General features: G+C 48.6%; 5 protein-coding genes across 5 annotated transcripts; 1 reads left to right on the top strand and 4 right to left on the bottom strand.

Annotated features, from left to right (window-relative positions):
- Nucleotides 1-866: 866 nt before the first annotated feature.
- On the bottom strand, nt 867-1,319 carry PGRI_079760 (ATP synthase subunit C family protein; the record flags this gene model as incomplete). Its single annotated transcript, XM_040795690.1, has 1 exon — nt 867-1,319. The coding sequence occupies one exon, from the start codon at nt 1,317-1,319 to the stop codon at nt 867-869; it is 453 nt and encodes a 150-aa protein (XP_040651255.1).
- Nucleotides 1,320-4,821: 3,502 nt separating this feature from the next.
- Nucleotides 4,822-5,461, bottom strand: PGRI_079750 (uncharacterized protein; the record flags this gene model as incomplete). Its single annotated transcript, XM_040795689.1, has 2 exons — nt 4,822-5,085; nt 5,261-5,461. The coding sequence occupies 2 exons, from the start codon at nt 5,459-5,461 to the stop codon at nt 4,822-4,824; spliced, it is 465 nt and encodes a 154-aa protein (XP_040651254.1).
- Nucleotides 5,462-7,628: 2,167 nt separating this feature from the next.
- PGRI_079740 (putative isochorismatase family hydrolase) lies at nt 7,629-8,225 on the bottom strand (the record flags this gene model as incomplete). The annotated part of the gene is made up of 1 exon (XM_040795688.1): nt 7,629-8,225. The coding sequence occupies one exon, from the start codon at nt 8,223-8,225 to the stop codon at nt 7,629-7,631; it is 597 nt and encodes a 198-aa protein (XP_040651253.1).
- A 732-nt stretch (nt 8,226-8,957) lies between these two features.
- Nucleotides 8,958-10,452, bottom strand: PGRI_079730 (TDT family transporter; the record flags this gene model as incomplete). Its single annotated transcript, XM_040795687.1, has 5 exons — nt 8,958-9,104; nt 9,158-9,443; nt 9,511-9,807; nt 9,867-10,235; nt 10,286-10,452. 5 exons carry the CDS (start codon nt 10,450-10,452, stop codon nt 8,958-8,960), a joined length of 1,266 nt encoding a protein of 421 aa, XP_040651252.1.
- Nucleotides 10,453-13,111: 2,659 nt separating this feature from the next.
- PGRI_079720 (PT repeat family protein) lies at nt 13,112-18,010 on the top strand (the record flags this gene model as incomplete). Its single annotated transcript, XM_040795686.1, has 1 exon — nt 13,112-18,010. One exon carries the CDS (start codon nt 13,112-13,114, stop codon nt 18,008-18,010), a length of 4,899 nt encoding a protein of 1,632 aa, XP_040651251.1.
- Between the last annotated feature and the right edge of the window lie 1,493 nt (nt 18,011-19,503).

Raw genomic sequence — 19,503 nt, 5'->3', positions numbered from 1 at the left:
CTAGACCGAGTTCGATATAAACGGGGAAATTCCGAACATCGCATCCAATTCCTCAACCCCCAAAGTAAATTCACACACCCAGCTTACAATGCAATATGACTTGCTTCATCAATTCCTGCATGCAGCATGCAGGACTCTACTATGATAACCCTGGAATGGGCCGATGTCACAAGCTGAGTCAGCTGACTACGGGAAAGCCGTTCCCGAGGCCCGGGAGCTAAAAATTTTGCGTTGAGGAAGCCTCTCAATTGAGGCCCGCCAGCACAAGAGATTTGCAAGAAAATAGCTCCATTCTCTTGGAAACCATCTCTAGTTTACTCTCACCGTCTATCGTAGGCCAATGGATGATAGTTGTGGCGTAGTTCGTTGAAGAGCGGGTCAAATACTGCAGGACCCGTAGTGAAAAATCCGCTATCACGGGGGAATCAAACAAGCTGTAAATTCAAAGCTGTTTATTTTGGAGTTCCAAAGTGGCCCACAGGGTTGTAGCTCTATAGCTTGTCTACGTGGAGTTCTGAGCTTTCGAGCAGATATTGCTGAAGCCCCCATACGTGTATTTTCCCAGTCCCCGTGGGGAAAGGCGAAAATCTAAGGAAGAGAGAAAAAAAGAGGATATTATACGGCCGTCAGACGCAACACACAGAGTTTTTGGTTTGGCTCTTTGATAGGTTGGATGGTCGATGGGCCATATAGGACTCTATATGTACAGAAAGAAAAAGTGTTGTAGATGACGCTGAAAGTAGTACATGGTAATACATCACGACCAAATACCCTCCCCGGCGGAAAAAGAGATTCTCTCAAAAAACCCAAAATCCTTGTTTTGATGACATTTTTCCAAGAATCCGAAAACCCGAGTTGTAGATAATTTAGACGTACTTGCACATCATGGCAACCATGAGATCGAAGAGACCCATGGCCTCGACGAAGGCAAAGCCAAGAATGGCGTAGGAGAAGAGCTGGCCACGGAGGGCAGGGTTGCGGGAGACACTCATGAGGAGAGCGGCGAAGACGAGACCGATACCGATACCGGCACCACCGAGACCGATGGCAGCGGAACCCATACCGATGTTCTTGGAGACCTCAACCATGGCGGAGGCGACCTCGGAGGAGTACTGGCGGCGAGCGGCAGTCTGGAAAGCCTTGGCCTGGAGGAGAGTGGGAGACTGGATGCGCTTGGGGGCACCGAAGGCGGGGGCCTTCTGGGTGAAGGTGCGCTTGGTGGCAGCGTTGAGCTGGAAGCGAGCAGCAGGGCGAGCGACCTTGGAGGTCTGGGCCATGACGGAGGCCATGCGGGAGGCGAAGACACGAGAGGTGGCCATTGTGATGATGGGTTATAGAATTATAGGGTGGGTGGAAGAGGAGAGAAAGAAGGAAAGAGGAGAGAGATGGACTTTTCAGGGAGAAAAAGCTGGGAAACTACGGGAGACGGCACTCACTAGGACATAAATACTCTACGGCCAAATTTTCGCCCGTCCGCCTCCTAGTCGGTCTTAGTGTATGTGTAAGGTAAGTAAAAAAGCCCTAGGTTGTGCGTGGACTCCGGAGTATTTCATACGCAAATCACACTATTAAGGAATGCTGGGGATCGTTTTACACTGTTTTTGTCTTGTTTTTAATCGGTTTTCATCGGTTTTGGTCTTGTTTTTCCTATTCTTACCGCGTATTAAGACCTGTCGGAATCAGTCGGGTATTGTTCCAACTGGGTCCACTGGGGATTTTAAGAGGGTTTATGGGTCTCTCTATCTATCAGAATATCCCCTGCATGGGTATGACCCTTCACTTTTTTATAAGATTACCTCCCTTTTAATACATTTTAGACAAATATCAGTAGAAGTTGAACAAAGGGATAAATGAAAAATTACTTGTAAATTCTTTTTAAGAAAACAAAATAATTAAAATAACTCCCTTGCAGTGGATCTTAAGCATGTTCCAATCCAGTGGATCGATCCACCCACAAGCTCCCTCCAACCAATCATAATCATCTCGGGTCCGCTATTTTCCTTGGAATTGTTCCCGGCGTCGCCCAAACCGGCCCGACTCGGATTCCAGGTCCACCAACTACGGAGTCACTGGGCAACCATATAGTGGACCGGCTGAAAGGAGACAAATAATGTGGATGAGGTGGATATTGTCTCCCCCTTCATCCCTCGGGAATCCACCTCACCGAATGGTCACATTTGGAAGATACGTAATTCTGGACGGATCCGGTACCCCGAGAGGTTGAGATGGCTTGCCGAGGGAAGCAAAAATCCATGCATAGAACCTGCAGGTACAGGTCGATACTTATATAAATTTATAGGGGATGAACGCAGATCGAAAACAAAGGATAGGAAACAAAAAAAGGAGCTAAAAAAAAAGTAAAAAATCGGGTTGTCGTGTCCTTGCCTTCGGCGGTCCACTTAGACTGAAATTCTGACCCGCCATAACCCGAATAGAGTGAGAACTGGTCTTTCCGGTTTGCCCTAAAGAAGATTACAGAACATTCAGAGTAACGCGGTAAACTGTCAATTCAACCTTCCCTCCCTTTTGAATGGGGTTGGAGACCCTTATATAGGCAGACCTACCCCTAGTAAAAATTTTTTTCATAGCCCAAATTAGAGTGTCCCAAACGGGTTAACCAGAGGCTCTTCGCATTTCTGCCGGAAATTCGATTTTTGGTAATTTCGGCTGATCGCAGCTTGGCGGGACCCACACAAGCTCGATTTCAGACACTCACGCGGTTTTCCTTCAAGCTATTCAGGCCATTGAGATGGGAATTGGGGATAATCATGATGTGAAATTGCAGTTGAAGATAGCAATTGAGTATAAAATAAAGAAGCTTTAAGGAAGGGAGCTGTTATAGTATTATATTAAGTAAGTTAAGGGGCTCTCCGGGTGTAACCGGGTAAAATACAAAATTACAATACGGTAATTTCAAACTCGGCGACTCATCAACTCATCATTGACATGCCGTGAGGTCATAAGGCCAGTTGGCATCCCGTATAGCCTCAGCTGTATGTGTATGCAGGCCGTAAATCAGTAAGACACACAAAGTATCCATAGCTTAGTTTCTTTCTTAAATACCTATCCACTCTCAATTCTATAAGATAAACTGTGCCCCCTACCTTCCCTGGAATTGCACTCAGCCCTCACGCCCTCGGGAACACATGCAATCACAAGCTTAGCGCCAGCGCTACCTGTTACAGATGCGCTGGACAGCACATACCAATCTCACAGCCGCTGATCCGTTATTATATTCGCCCCCACGGACTCAAAGGCCACGCAGTACCGAGGACTCCGGTACTTAGATCGCCAAACATGTTCTCAATGACCCAACGCGTCCTTCTCGAACGTTAAAATGCCATAGACAGGCCGCACATCATCCGCCAGGAATAAGCTCGACCACAACAAGGCTCGCCCCCGCCCTCTGATCTGCCCAAAAGCATCAACCCTCGCATCCACGGCACACATCCCTGATCAACGTTTAATACTTAGCTCTGCACCGAGCAGCACCAAAAACAAGACCCGCCCTAGCCCCGTCCCAGTCCGCAAAAGCAGCCCCAACATTGCCTATCGCATTATATGCGCCACACCGTCCGGAACACAGCCATTATGACACACGCAGCTAGGCGCAGGTCCGCACCCCGTAGACCGGTTATTGCCTATATTGTATGCTTCGACGTTTCCCGCTGTCACAGTTCCACATCTCCATCTTGAGGGTGCGGATATGCTGTGCACCTTACTGGCAGATATAGACTCGTGCAGAGGGTCGATAGCGAGGATTCCGGTGAAGAGCGAGATATTTGGTCCAGCAAAGGCTATACTCGTAGATTGGTTGAGACAATCTGTAGAAAACCGAGTAATTGTATCGCTTTGTTGAGTGATGCGTGAGCTGTTGCTTGATACATTCGACTATGCCTGTTCTATACCCCGGGGATGGTTTGGTTCATTTTCCACTGAGATGAAACAGGTGCACATTACGATCAATTGATCGCAGGTACTCATTTGTACACTCTTTGGGTTGTAATGCCAACTGGACGGGCTATTTGCACTCGGCACTGTTAAACAACTGCCACAGGAGTATTCATAATTCCTTGGAACAAATAACCTCGAACATATATACCATGTAACCTGCCTTGTGATTGTAACTGATTGTTGGAGTGCCTTTTCACTTAGGTGAACCCTTGTTCAGCCACTAACAGATAAGATCGTCAGCATCCACCAGCTATACGCAATTGGGACTAGTCTTCGATCTACGCGATCGAGATCTGACACCGCCAGTTCTAAGCTTAGAGACTTTCCGGCAGAGTTGCGGTGAACAAAATTGCTGGACCTTAAGAAGCTATGGTAAAGGGTACATATAGAAAATATAGGTTGTTGGTATTTAGCATGTTAAAATGCTGTTGGAGTTGTTTAGTCGAAGGTTTAGCTATAAATCGGTATCGAATTGATAAAAATGTAAGACAGCTTGGTCTTATTGATCCAGAGTTGAAATGAGGATAATCTATACATTGTATTAGTTTAAAACTGGAAGCAAGCAAATATTAGTAAATCAGAATACACCATAACTAGCATATGCATCTCCGAAGCACCAGCCACAGCACTCTTCAGAGCACTAGTCAGGTCGACATGGAAGAAAGGCCGATTAATTCCATCCACGACAGCCATACCAGTACCGACACCTGATCGACCACTGTGACGATGAGGGTTAATCTTCGCATCCGTCTCACCAGTCCGCATAACCTGATTATCATCTTCAGAGACAACCATAACCGACGAGGAGGCACTACTATCCTGCACCTTCAGGTTGGCCTCCATATCCTTCGACCAGTCCTCCTTCGATCAAGCCTGAGACTGAGCTTCCGAACCGGCTAGACTACCATTTAGGATCCTCGCAAAGTTGAAGATCGACCTCTGCCATCGAGGGCCGGACTCGTCTAAGACGGCGGGGAACCCGAACCCAGAGGCTGCTAGAGCGCGCTTCCTCCATTTGTTTTGGATGTGCGCAAGGTGCCACTGTACGCTGTCTTGAGATGCCCAGCGGTATAACTGGTTGCGGATGTCGACGAGGTTCTGCACGGCTGTGACGTTTACATTTGTTGACGGCTGCGAAATCGAGGATTATGGCTCAGAGGGTTGGAATTGGGCAAGTGGGTGCTTCCTCTGCCATTAGAATTTTGCGTTCGGCACGGGTTGGACCTATGTCGTTTCAGGGTCTGTCGCCTGGTGTTTCCCATGTTTGAGGGTTTGTGCGACGGGTTTCTTTGAATATGTGGCTGACCAGGTGGTCTGTATAGTAGTTTTCATTGGGATAGTTGAAGCCTTCAGAGACTCTGTAGATGAAGATTCCTGGGGCCGGGTGGTGGATCTTGATTCGGGGGTTTATGCCGCCTTCGTGGTCGATTGGGAGGTAGAAACGTCGGGACATCTCGGTATCATCTTCAAATTCTGTGTTCGGGTCTCCCTGGGATAGGCTGAGCATACGGTCGCCCAGAACTGAATACACCTGGATGTACCTGAATGTAGCCAAGGAATTGGCCTCAGGCTTTGGCGAATTTGAAGAGGAGTACTGCCAATGATACGCCGATTGTGCAGTATATTCCGGTCTCGATGGTTGAACATATGATCAAAATGATGCTTTGATAATTGGAACATCTATTTTGGGGTCTCCTGCAGCCTTGAGTTTCCGGAAAACAGTACCGAGTAGCTTGAAGGCAGGGTGATTGCGTTGATGGAGGTTGACTGCAGTGCTGATCATGGTGTAGGAAGAACGACGAAGGCAGAGCGCAATGTGGACAAAAAGAAGAACAGTTTGGCCTTGTGGGACCTCTTCCTCGTTCCATAGTTGCAAGCAGACCGTATGCCATATAACATTACCAAAACTGTGAGGCCAATAGCAGCATCCATTCGAGCGGATGGAAGATGCTCTAGCGTATCAATGATGATCTTGTAGGTTGCCCTACGCGTAGAGAAATGTGCTTTCTCGCCAAGAGCTGTTTTCACTTGGCCAGCACAAACATTGATCACGGGCCTAGTTATAAAAGCAGTGATAGCAGGAAGAGGGATGAAGTCGACTATGAAGCCAACACGAAGCACTCCGAGGAACAATACAATCGCCCCGCAAATGATTGCCAGGGTGGAAGCAAGGACCGGGTGGGGTATTGCAAGTTGTAATACCTGATCCAATGGAGAAAAGGGAAGAGAACCCATAAGTAACGACGAACTTGAGGAGCGGTGGATGTGTGACGCCGAAACTAGTCGCCCCCAGTGGGCTCATGCTCGTAGTAGCCATAAGTTCCAGTCTCATCTCTTACGACAGGAGTTTGATCCGAATCAATTTGTAAAAGCTTTGCGAAAGCGTGGTCGACTCGAGTCGAGATAGTCTCCGCCATTGTTGCGTCGAGTCTTCTTCGGTTCTTCGTAGTCTGGAAGGTCACAGCCGGCAGCATTCCAGATTGCCAGAGAGAAGAGGAGCTGAAGAAGGAGGAAGAAAAAGGGAATTCCCAGTAAGAAGGGCCATATTGAGTCCATAAGAGCCGGACCATAGGGCTGATGGCCCATATACTTCGGTGCCGGCGATGTCGTGGTTTTAGCGACTGACCAAGCTGATTGACTTTGACCAATCACGGCAGGTCTGGATAGTAGGTCATTCTCGTGTCAGACGTTCCTAGATGTTTAGTTACCCCTAGTTGGAGGGAATATTTTGTGTGTATGATATTAAAATATTAGAGAAAGTGTTCCTGCACCTCAGGGAAGGTGCAAGTCGAACTCGTAGGGCTGAACGCTTGGACCCACCGCAGATGGGGCTGATCGCTTACTCCCTACTCCTGTTTATACCTAAGTCTACCTATAGTGTTATAGTACTATAGTGTACAATCACGATTAACTCTGTTGCCTAGAATTAGTTCCTACCATATTGATCCTATTTGGGTTGGGATGCTTACCTTGTGGAACGTGCTATTATCCCCATGTAACCTCGTATCACGTTCGACCTATATTATCGAACTTTTCTAGGCAGAGATATTATTTGTCCCTATTGAGGTAGAGACATATTGCACGGAGTAGGTAGTGAGAGGATAGAAAAATGGGTCCCTGGTGCCTGAGCTACCCCACATTCTTCTGAATTTCCTCTTCTGGTTAGTTTTGCCCTTTTGGGTTTGGCGCCCTAGTCAAGATAGACCTAGTACTCCGTCACTACATCCGTTTAACCTACCTCTCCCAAGATATTTCTATATTCCTATTCGTGTACATGACCTGCTAGTCCATATCGAGTCTACAGCATACTCGTGCTTGATGAGAAAAGTATGCCACCTGCAGGTGTATGTCTATGACGTATGAAGCTCTTTTATCCCAAATACTCATAAACCGTCGACTTCTTTTGACCTAGGTGACAAAAATGATCACTAACCTGCCACTCTGATCTATCAAGCCTCCCATTCCTCGCGTGGATATCCTGCCCAGCCAAGGACAGTGACCAACGCTTCACAACATTGTTAGACTCGCCACTGTTACCGCTCAAATGGGGTTGTTTTAATCGGGGAGCTCCCTAATTGGGTTTAAACATCATACATACTAGGACCGGTCCAATCTAGAAATAATTCAAGTTCATAAGTTGTTTATAAGATATACCCAAAGTCCAGTCCAGCAGATCACTCGCTAATCTGACCCTCAGAAACAATTGTAGCAAACCCATCACCCAACTCACTGAGAACGACAGAGACCAAAGTCTCAGCGTTCGCACCAGGGATATTGCGATCACCCACAGCATCCCCAACAACAACCACATCATATCCAAGCTCATTACCAGCACGCGCGGTGGTAGAAACACAAACGTGCGCCATGTATCCAACCAGCACAATCTTCTTGCCTACTTCTCCCAGTCCCTGCAAGTAATCATGTAGATCGGTCTTGGCAAAAGAACTGGGGAAGTTCTTTGTGACCACTTTCTCGTTCGCCTTGGGCTTCAATTCTTCAAATTCCTCCGCGAGAGGAGTGCCAGGTGTGAAGACGGGTGCACCGGCGGGAACTTCGTGCACGACGTGGACAATGTTCTTGTTTCCGTTCTTGCGATATTTCTCTAGCAGTTTGGCAATGACCTTGCGGGTTTCGGCGACTTTTTGAACTGCTAGAAGGCCTGTGGCGTATTCATTTTGGGCGTCGATGATGATGAGGGTTGAATCACTGGGAGAGGCGGTGGAAGGGGGGATGCCGACGAGTTCACGGAATGACTTGGCTGTGGAAGACATGGTGAGAGGTGGAGGTAAAAGAAAGGAAATTTTGTAGATATAGAGGTAAAGTATAAAGAAGTTGGGCGTTCAATCTCCGGATGTGGTGGTTTTATAGATGTCCAGGTGAAGAGGGGTGGCTAAACCATATGTGGGGCCGGCGGGCTTTCGGCCTATCCCACTCTATGTGACTCGGCATATCCCACCTTATATATGGGAGTTGGATATATTTATTTGTAATAAGACTATTAACCTTAACAACTTAAACGTAATAGATGTTCTCTTGCATATTCTAAGCTTACCCCGCCGCTTGGTTGATAATCATTGCAAATCCTGGGGGCGAGGTCATATCTTGTATGCCAAACATCAGAGATCCACCTGGGCGAATTGTTTCTTCTGGGAAATCTAAAACTCAACATTTGAATCCCCAGATCGGCTGTCAATTACTGGCATTTGCTATAGTATTCCATACGGTATCAAACGGTTCAATGCAATGCTAATAGGCCAAGGGCCCTTATCAAGTACGCGAGCTCGTTATCTACATGGTTCGGTGTCAATATTTTACTCTACTAACCATTGACAACCATCTCCGGCATAAGAGGAATCTGAATCTTAATCCTGATCAAGACCTCAGGAGTTGGCAGTCTTCGGGTTTCGAGTAATTAGTTGATTAGTCTAATCGAAGGCAAACGAAGGCATTTGGAAGAGTAGATATGCTCATTACAAAACGGAGAATTTAGACTATGTCTTTGATCAGTGCTTCTCTTTCTGAAACTTCTGAGGCTCATACTCCTGGAAGTCAGCCAGACAAGGTGCCACGAAAAGACTGCGATTGAAAGCTCCCTTTAGCGTGAAGAGCGACACCACAATCCATATTAATACAACACAAACGCATAGTATCTAGAATAAATTAGCTATTTGAAGATGAGATATTTGGCGTTAAAGTAGCTTACTGTGCCTAGGACCCTAAAGAACCTAGACGGCATTTCTTTACCCAGCTGGTTGGTACAGTTTGCAAAGACGCCGAGCGGGAAAGTGAATGCCCACCATCCGAGGTTGAATGGAAATTTCCTCGACCGAATAATGGCTGCCACTGCAAAGAACAACCATAAACAGCCAAATGACCACATGAGTAGAGCCACCAGAAACCCGATGTCGTAGAACGTATCTCCTGATCCGGGTCTCAATGTTCCTGTAAGGGGGAAGACCTTTTGTGCAACTATCCCCAATTTTTGAATTCTATACAGAAAAGAATGATGCATTAGTGTGTGAATCGCATCTTCCAAACCTTACAAAAGGTACTCACCCGAACCCGCCTTGACCAAGAGGACCAAGGGGCAAGAACGTGCTAACAATCACTGCTTTTGGTGGTAGTTTGTACAGCATAAGACGCATCAAATAAATGACAATGACCATCATTGCTAGGGGCACTCCGACTCCCCATAGAAAATAGCTCGCGATAATAGTCCCTAGAGCATACTGAGGATTTGGGAGGTAATCAGCCACGATACCCCCCGATGCCGCCGCAACGACACAAGACACAATGGGAAGCAGCCAAGCGGCGCCCATCGCTTGTAGTTCGATGTGAGCTGATCGAGTCATTCTAGAAAGCTAGTCAGCGCTGGTATTCTTAATAGAAAAGGAGTTATGTGTAGACCATACACAATAAATGGTATCCCGAAGCATGTCATAACAGACATGATAACATCTACAATCCACAGAGCCCAGGCAAAGTAAACAGCCCACTCTCCCCAAGCTGGTACGCAGATATAGCAAAACATATTGACAATTGTTGAAAACCCCATAGGGAGAGTTCCGACGAAAAGGGATTGCGCGGGATGTGTCACCATGAGGTAGAAGGCCTTTGGGTAGAGGATATATCGCAAGATGGTGATGGTGGAGAAGATGATAAAAAGGAGGACATTCAAACAGAATATCACCACTGATATCCAGTATAGCCATCTGCCATTATAGGGTAGAGTGTTGAGCAGAATAGAAGTAATCCCAGTGCCCATATTGACTGAGAACCAACTTGAGAAGGAGAGTTAGCTATGTTGACAACCTATGCTCGAGACACTTACGCCGGTGTGAAATTCCGCACAAGATGGCGCCAGCCATGATTATGCTTTGAGTGATTTGGGTAAGAGTCTATATTCTCGCTTTCCGGTGACTCTGTGGTATCATTTATGTTCTCATGAATAGCCTCGTCGCTAGATGAGAATTGGTTTTGATTGTCTCGTTGCGGCATCGTACAAAGGTCAATTAATTCAATTTCCGATATGTTAAACTTTTGAACGGTCGTCAAGGAGGGAAAAGAAATTTATTGAGTATGATATATGTGGTCGCCATTCAAATCGCTTAGACGGAATACAGAATGGAAGGTTAAGGTGTTGAGTCAGAAATTAAAGTAGGTGAAAACTTGCGAGTCGGCCGAGATGGTATTATACCCCTGGCCCAAAGATGAATAGCTATGTAGTCACAAGATATGATGATTCATAGCGACGGTGTAGGTATGGATGACCGGGTGGGTCTATACGGATGGTACGGGTAGTGCGCCACCTTAGATTTTGCCTGCATAACTAGTTTGTAAGAGGATTTTATGCATTGAATTCTATAAAAGCTAATTTAATATTGAACTCTTAATATATGACCTCGTAATAGCTCTCTGATCAGGTGGTACAAAAACCCGACCCTAAGTTGTTGGGCTATTGCTCGAATTGTCGGGGTTAGTGGCGAGATGAAGTCAGGAGATCCCTTAGTTCTAGCATAGATATGCTCCCCATGGGAAACTTCGTTTTGTTGCTGTTTGACACATTCGAAAGCGTCGGGCGTGTTATAGAGTAAATTTCCCTAAAACATACATGTGCTAACAATTTGAAGTAGTCGTGCAAACTTCGATGATCCTATAGCTTTATAGGTTCTTGATATAGATTTGAAGTCGAAATGTATCTCCTCCTTCTGGATGATGCAATGCTTTATCGCTAGATACAATCTTTCAAAGAACGACAGCATTCCAAGGTTGTCTTGATGGTAGAGTATTGAAGTTGAAAGACAGTGCTGTCATGTAAGAAGCATATTATGTCGCCAAGACCAAACTTCCCGATAAGGCTGATTCTCTGGGTCGCAGTTGCCTCATAAAGACGTAACATGATGAGGAAAGCCCTAATTAATGCTAGTTTAGTATAAGCATGAGCATCAACAAATAACTCCCTTCTTCACAAGTTGATATGGAGACACCTTGGAAAGTCATTTTTCGAAGGATGTAACTGATGAGAACATGTATATTCCATCCGTTCATATGGCAATTCCTCGATTTGTTGGTGTCGTAGTTGTAGAACACCTCTTTCCTGGGTGGTTCGCTGTGCCACTTCACATGTTCCTCTGATAAATAAATGCGTAATCCTCTCGCTGTGGTCGGCGGCGTTCTGTTGGTGCAGATGGGAGTGTGGCCATATTGATATAGTACACGAAAAGAGGGGTTGTTATGCAGGTGGATTGTGATTGGAAGAAAGGGAAATGTATATGACTGCAGGTAGATCGTTTACACAGGGAAGATTCATTTATCTTCACATACTTATTCCAAGCTGTGCATTGGTTGAGAGTTATGAAATTAAGTGCAGTAAGAATCACATTCATGTGTATGTAGCAACTTCCCGCAGAATTGAGCAAAAGAAAAGTTAATTGTACTAGAATGATGCGCCAAGTCACTACATCCTCGTAATCCTTGTAATTGTGTAAATCCTCAATGCCAAATTCTTGATCAGTATAAAGAGCTCTTTAGCCCACATATATATTATTGTAGAGCTAGACAGAACATATGTTGTACCACGGAGTTAGGGGAGGTCATGAGACTATGGAGCTTTTACTCCGTACTCCATAGTTATTTATACTGGGCCCCATTAAATGACCCCTTAATATTAACCAACTTGGAATCATCTCACACGATCTCCCGCGCATTCCCGAGAACGGGAAGCCGACCACACCGCCTTGTATATCAATGAAAGTCGGTGGAAGGGAAGAAGAGTACTAATGAGAACTGCAGAACTGCAGACTGCAGCTTTGAACCGGAAATGCGGCTTCTGTGGGAGGGTCCAAGCTTGAGAAGGCAGCACGCAATGCATGAGAGCTACTAGTGTGCGGCACGAGCTTTCATGCTTCATTGTTTTCGAAATCTCTAGACCGGATATAGAACTTATTAGTACTCCGAGGTAGAAATATATGAAGATCCGTAGTGTTCCGCATAATATGGGTCCAAAAACAAAAGTTGAAAGATCAGCTCACTATTAGAAACCGAACTCCATATGTTGGAGATCACAATGAGTCAGGATATGACAGGTGGATAAGAATCTTTACGGTCATTGGCGCCTGTGGGACTTTTTTTTTTTAGCGCCCAATCTTTTCACAAGTTAACAGGATTGAATTCTTGTACAACCAAAGGGAAAAGGTAGTAACATGTATCTTTTTAGAATCATATAACATTGAAATCGTATGATAACACATGAAGAAGAAAAAGAAGCCAATAAACCTCGGATAGCTTCACCGCATATTGGGAGTGGATATCCGGATGAAAGAGCCCAAAAAAAGGACGAACAGTCATTGGGTAATATATTAGTATTTTAATACTATTTAGTATTTTTTAATAGTATTTTTTAATAGTATTTTAGTATTTTCTGGTCACTATGCCAACTGATTTTTCCCCACTTCAAAGCTGTGCCGTCAGAGGGTTTTTTTGTTACTTGGGCTGAGATTTTTTTTTTCTGCCTTCTTCCCCTCTCCATACTCACAATAATTACATGCTCTGTGAGCTTGTTCTGTACACGATAATCTAGCGTTAAATCTTTGCTGGTCAAATTGTGAATCACCTAATACCCTTTTTACGACATTACGAACTTGAAACGAAATAAATCATGGCCAGCGTGCAAGAGCCCATTATTCCGGATAGCCATGTGCTGCCAACAGATGGACCAGTTGAGCCCATTTCATCCATAGATGAAAAGTCTACCGCCGATGCAACTGCGGCGGAACTGAGCGAATCCACTGCTACCCTGGTTGAGCCCGACTCCACACAACAATCCAAAGATTCAACCCCCGAGGTCCCAATGACCGCCGCGGAAAAGAAGAAGGCCAAGAAGGCAAAGAAGAAGCAGCAAAAGAGACAGGAGAGCTTGAGCTCCATTGCCGTGGAAGCTGAAAAGACTCCCGAAGAGACTCCAGTCGACAATTCTGTCGTTCCCGAGACCAAAACTGCAGAGCCTGCAGTGGAGGAATCAGCAGTCGAAGCTCCCAAAGAAGCTGAACCTGCTGCCGAGTCAGTGGTTGAAGAAAAAACCGCAATTGAATCAACGGAAGAATCCAAGCCGGCCGAGAAGGCTGTCGATGCCACCGAGGCACCAGTGCTTGAGGAAAAGCCCGCCGAAGCTACCCCCGAGGTTGCTGAGAAGGCTGCCGAGCCCGCTACAGAAGAATCGAAGACTACTGAGGCCGTTCCGGAAACTGTCGCAGAGCCAGTTGAAGAATCCAAGGTTGTGGAAGAGGTTGCTAAGCCTACCACAGAAGAGCCCAAGGCCGTCGAGGCCGTTCCTGAAGTCGCCGCAGAGCCAGTCGTCGAAGAGACTCCCGCTGCGGAAGAAACGAAGACTGTCGAGGAGGTTGCCAAGCCTATCACCGAGGAGAAGCCTGTCGTCGAAGAAAAGGCTACCGAGGCCGCTCCCGAAACTGCCGCTGAGCCTGCTGCTGAGGCCGCCGTCGAAGAACCTAAGGCTGCGGATGATATCGCTGAGCCTACTAAGGAAGATTCGGAGCCCGCCAAATCCTTTGCCGAAGCCGTCGCCGAGCCAGTCGAGGAGACTCCCGCTGAAGCTGCTGTGGAAGAATCTAAGACTGCCGAGGCCGTTCCTGAGGCTGCTGTGGAGGAAAAGACCACCGAAGTCGTTCCTGAAACCGAAGCCGCTGTGAAGGAGACTCCCGAAACTGCCGTGGAAGAATCAAAGATTGTGGAAGCTGTTCCTGAAATCGCCCAGGTGGCGCCCGCTGTCGAAGAATCTAAGGCTGAGGAAGTTGCCGAGCCTACTCCCGCTGAAGCCGCCAAGGAAGAAGAGACTCCTGCTGTTGCAGAATCCAAGGTTGAGGAGGCTGCTCCTGAAATAGCCAAGGAGACGCCTGCCGTCGAAGAATCCAAGGCTGAGGTTGCTGAGCCAATCGCCGAGGAGAAGCCCGCCACCGAAGAAAAGGTCATCGAGGCTGCTCCTGAGACTGTCGCAGAGCCTGTCACAGAAACCCCCGCCGTCGAAGAATCTAAGACTGAGGAGGTTGCTGAGCCGGTTGCCGAGGAGAAGCCTGCTGAATCTGCCAAGGAAGAGTCAGAGCCCGCTAAGTCCTTTGCTGAAGCTGTTGCTGAGCCGGTCGTCGAGGAGACCCCGGCCGTTGAAGCTGCTGTGGAGGAATCGAAGCCTGCTGTTTCTGAAACCGTCGCAGAGCCTACTGTCGAAGAGACCCCGGCCGTGGAAGAATCTAAGACTGAGGAGGTTGTCAAGCCTTCCACAGAGGAAAAGACTGAGGAAAAGGCTGTCGAAGCCGTTTCTGAAACCCCCGCCGCTGAAGAATCCAAGGCCGCCGAGGTCGTTGAACCTACCACCGAGGAGAAGCCTGCTACTGAGGAAAAGCCTGTCGAAGCTGCCCCTGAATCTGTCCAGGAGACACCTGCAGTTGAGGAATCCAAGGCCGAGGCCGTTTCTGAAACTCCAGCTGTCGAGGAATCCAAGGCTGAGGAGGTTGCTGAGCCTACCACTGAGGAAAAGCCCGTCACTGAATCTGCCAAGGAAGAGTCTGAGCCCGCAAAGTCCTTTGCCGAAGCTGTCGCTGAACCGGTTGTCGAGGAGACTCCCGCTGCTGAGACTGCTGTGGAGGAATCAAAGCCTGTCGAGGCTGCTTCTGAGATCGTGCAGGAGACACCCGCAGTTGAGGAATCTAAGGCTGAGGAGGTTACCAAGCCTGCTGAAGAAAAGGTTGAGGCCGTTTCTGAGACTCCTGCAGTCGAGGAATCCAAGGTTGAGGAGGTTGCTGAGCCTACCGCCGAGGAAAAGCCCGTCACTGAATCTGCCAAGGAAGAGTCTGAGCCCGCTAAGTCCTTTGCTGAAGCCGTCGCCGAGCCGGTTGCCGAAGAGACTCCCGCCGCTGAAGCTGCCGTGGAAGAACCCAAGACTGTCGAGGCTGTTCCTGAAATTGTTAAGGATGCCCCAGCCACCGAGGCAGCTGTGGAAGAGTCCAAGCCTGTCGAGGAGCCAGTGACCGAGAAGGCTGTTGAGGAACCCGCTGTGGAGGCAGAGTCCGTTCCAGAGATTGCCGAAGAGGCAACTGCTGTCGAGCCCACTGTTGAGGCTTCAGAGCCAAAGGAGGAAGTCATCTCCGAGCCCACCAAGGAGGTGGCTGATGAGGCTCCGGTTGAGCAGCCTGCCACTGAGGAATTGGCTGCCGAGCCTGTCAAGGAGACTGAGGTTGCCGAGCCGGTTCCCGAGCAGACTGCCGATGCTGCTAAGGAATCTGCTGTCGAGAAGCCTGCTGAGGTTGCTGCCGAGGAGACTACCGCCACCGAGACTGCCACCGAAGCAATTGAAGAGCCTGCTGCCGTGGTTGCCGAGGAGGCTACTCCTGAGAAGACCGAGGAGCCTACCAAGGTCGAATCTGTTGAGGAGACCGCCGAGAAGGTTAAGGCAGAGGAACCAGTTGTGGAGGAGCCTGTGGCGGAAACTGCTAAGGAATTGGCCACCGAGGAGTCCCCTGCTGTTCCCGAGCCCGCTGAGGCTGCTCCTGTCGAGACTGCCTCTATTCCTGAAGAGGCTGCTGCTGCCGCTGTTGCCCCCGAGGAATCTCCCGCTGTTCCTGAGGCCACGGAAGCTGCCGCCAGCGAGATCACCGCCATCCCCGCAGCTGCCGCTGCTGCTGTCACCGAGGAATCTCCCTCTGTTCCTGAGGCTGCCGCCGCTATCGTCGAGGAAAATGCCGCTTCTACTGAGTCTGTGCAAGAAGCAGTGGAGGAGGCTATCCCCGCTGAAACTGCTAAGGAAGTCCCCGTTGAGCAGCCAGAGGCTACCAAGGCTGAGGAAGTAACCGAGAAGCCCACTGAAGAGCCCGTCGCCGACAAGGCTGCTGAGGAGCCCGTTGCTGAGACCTCTGCTCCGGAGCCGGCTGTTCAGGATGCTCCCGTTGTCGAGGAGACTCCCGCTGAAGAGCCTGCTAAGGAAGTTGTCGCTGAGGAGCCCATCAAGGCTTCCACCGAGGCTCCTGCCGCTGAGGCCGAGGAGAAGCAACCCGAGACTGCTGCTGCTGCCGAAGAGAAGGCTGTGGATGAGCCAGTCGCTGTGGCAGAGACTGTCGAAGCCGCTGCCACTCCTGAGCCTGCAGCTGAAGTTGAGGCTAAGGCCGAGGCCGTTATTGCCGAGCCCGCTGTTACTGAAACTCCCGCGGTCGAAGAAAAGGCCATCGACAAGCCTGTTGCTGTTGAGACCGCGGCTGAGCCCACCGCTGAGCCTGTTTCCGAACAGACTCCCGTTGAGGCCCCTGTTGTTGAAGAACCTGTTGCTGAGGCACCAGCTACTGAGAAGGCTGAGGATGTGAAGGAGCCCGCCATTGTCGAGCCCACCGTCCAAGCTACCGAAGTTGCTGAAGCGCCAGTTGTGGAGGAACAGACCGTCGCAGAGCCTGTGAAGGTTGAGGAGCCCGTTGAAGCTGCCGTCTCCGAGGAGAAAATCCCCGAGGTAGCTCCAGTGGAGGCATCTACTACCAAGGAGCTCGAGCCTGAGACAGCCGCCGTAGAGGAAGTTGCCATTGAGCAGCCTGCCGTTGTTGCTGAAGAGGCTGTCGCAGAAAAGCCCGCACAGGAGGATACCAAGGTCGAGGACCTCGTCCCAGAACAGTCTGCTCCTGTCGTGGGGACTGTGGTTGCAACTGAGGAACCCTCGAAGGTCGAAACCGTCGAGCCCGAAGTTGTCAGCGCAGATAAGCCCGAGATTGTGACCGAGACATCCGATGTGAAGGAGCCTGTTCAGCCCTCCACCGCTGATGTTGAAGCCTCGGCACCATCCGAGCCCGAAACTAAGCAGGAAGAGCCCGCTGCTCCCACCTCAGAGGAAGTTTCTACCAAGGATACTGGAATTAGCACTGAAATTCTTGGTGCTGGCGCTGCCGCCGCCGCCGCCGCCATTGCCGGTGTAGGCGTGGCCGCCCTTGTTAACAAGGACTCCGAGACTGTCTCAGAGACTTCGAAAGATCAGAAGGATCCCGAAACTACCGATGCAGTCAAGGAGCCCGTTACTAAGGCTGAGACCCAGCCCCAGGTTTCGGCAGCAGATGCACAGCACACCGACGGTAAGCCAACACCGTTCTATCTTTCATACCAGCCGTCTGCCATGTCGTTCGAAACTGATCCCGTTCTTGCAGCTCTCGCTGGTGACCGCGAAGCCCTCCTTAGCAAGCTCAACCAACCCTCCACAGACCAATTGTCCACGACCTCCCAGAAACCACCTGCCGCGACAGTCGAGACTGCCGTCGAGTCCCAGCCTGCCGCCGAGGCCAGCAAGGGAACCGTCGAACCTGCCCAGCCCTCCGAGGCCAAGACTGCTACCGATGCTACCCTTCCACCCAAGGATAACGATGAGGATGCTCGTCCAGCGAGCCAGAACCGGTCAGTGACTGCTGTTTCTCTAAATGGTGCACCTGACAGCTGGCTCAAAGCGATTCTGCGCACTGTGTTTGTGAACTTCTTTGGGGCCATCTTTTCACCTTTCCGTCGTGGAAAGTCCTCAAATTAGAATAGACCATGTGTTTTCTTGTGATTTTTGCTTTTTTTCAGCCAGTTGTTTTATTTCTTTGGAGCTATCTACTATCGAAAAACATCGTCGTCATGACGCAGAATCTGCATTCAAACTAATAACTGACTCATCGATCAGCAATTTGTTCTGGATGGCGGTTTTTGCCGTGCCAATGCTGGCAATTTTCTGGCGTTCGTGCTTCAGCACGGACAAATGAGGTCTCGATATCGACGGTCACGTGCATGTCGAAGCCCCAACTCGAAGATGTTCTCTTTGTCCGTGGCAATACGGAGAGTGCGTCGCACGACGAAGTATAAAAATCTGGACACAATTTCGACTACTCCTCTCCCGCCATTGCATTATTCCCCTGTATTTCTGATTACGAATTCCATTTGCGTCTCTTTTTGAATCTTTCTTATGGTTAATGATTTCCTTTTGTTGTCTCCAATGTTATATTGGTGTCGGCATGGCCGGCTGCTCTTGATGGATCTGCCTGACCTGCTATTTATCCAGTATACTATGACATGAACTTAATGAATACCTTCTACTTCTATCTTCTTTGTGCTTGTTTGCCTGTAATCTTCTAGTTTCTTTGCGTAGCTTCTAGATTGTATACCCTGATTGCCTTGTTCCTTTGCTGGTGCACTTTGCTTGCCTGCTATGTCTTTGTGTCTGTGTAACAGCAACGGTTGAAAGTGGTGTATATAAGTTGGATTCCCACTTGCTCAGAATAGATTCTTTTCTTTGCTTGTATCCATTTGCTGGCCTAGCATGGGACAGCATGCGTTGCTGGGTCATTGCATGTAGAGAGCTCAGTCATGTTGACCTGGATAATGACTAGCCCCAGTAAAATGGCCATGGTCACCAATGGGTGGTTCCTTCGATATTGGGAATATGAGCCATAATAAGCCCATGGGAGCCTATTGGATTCATCGTTCTTTCCAGTTCGGGCTTGAAGAACCATGATGCTGGGCCACGTGCTCAGTGTTGACCCCCCAAAATGTCTCTGGTCTTGTTATTGCCACCACGCGTTCGTCTCTTCTTCTTTTTTCTCAACAACCATCACCATCCATCCGTTTCTTGAAGATTATCAACAGAGATGGCGAAAACTAATCAAGGTAAGTGACAATCTCTTCTTTCTGAATCATTCATCACCTTCCACCTCATGGAGTGTCTCTTTCGGTGGACTCGAGTCTCATTTCGACCGAGTTCATCCATGGGGATGGGCCTTTCTTCGGAAATTGTCTCATTCCTTGTGGTATTGCTATTCTGTGTGCAGTATCGTGTCTCGTCTCTCTGAGATGGGACCGTTCTGTGTGCATGATCGTGTCTCGTCTCTCTGAGATGGGACCGTTCTGTGTGCATGATCGTGTCTTTTCTCTCTGAGATGGGACCGTTCTGTGTGCATGATCGTGTCTCTTCTCTCTGAGATGGGATCGTTCTGTGTGCATGATCGTGTCTCTTCCTGACATTAAGATTGAGCTTCGCTCTTA

This window comes from Penicillium griseofulvum (genome assembly GCF_001561935.1).
Source record: "Penicillium griseofulvum strain PG3 chromosome Unknown contig_77, whole genome shotgun sequence".
Lineage (NCBI taxonomy): Eukaryota > Fungi > Ascomycota > Eurotiomycetes > Eurotiales > Aspergillaceae > Penicillium > Penicillium griseofulvum.
This window is presented reverse-complemented; position numbering and strand designations above follow the sequence as displayed.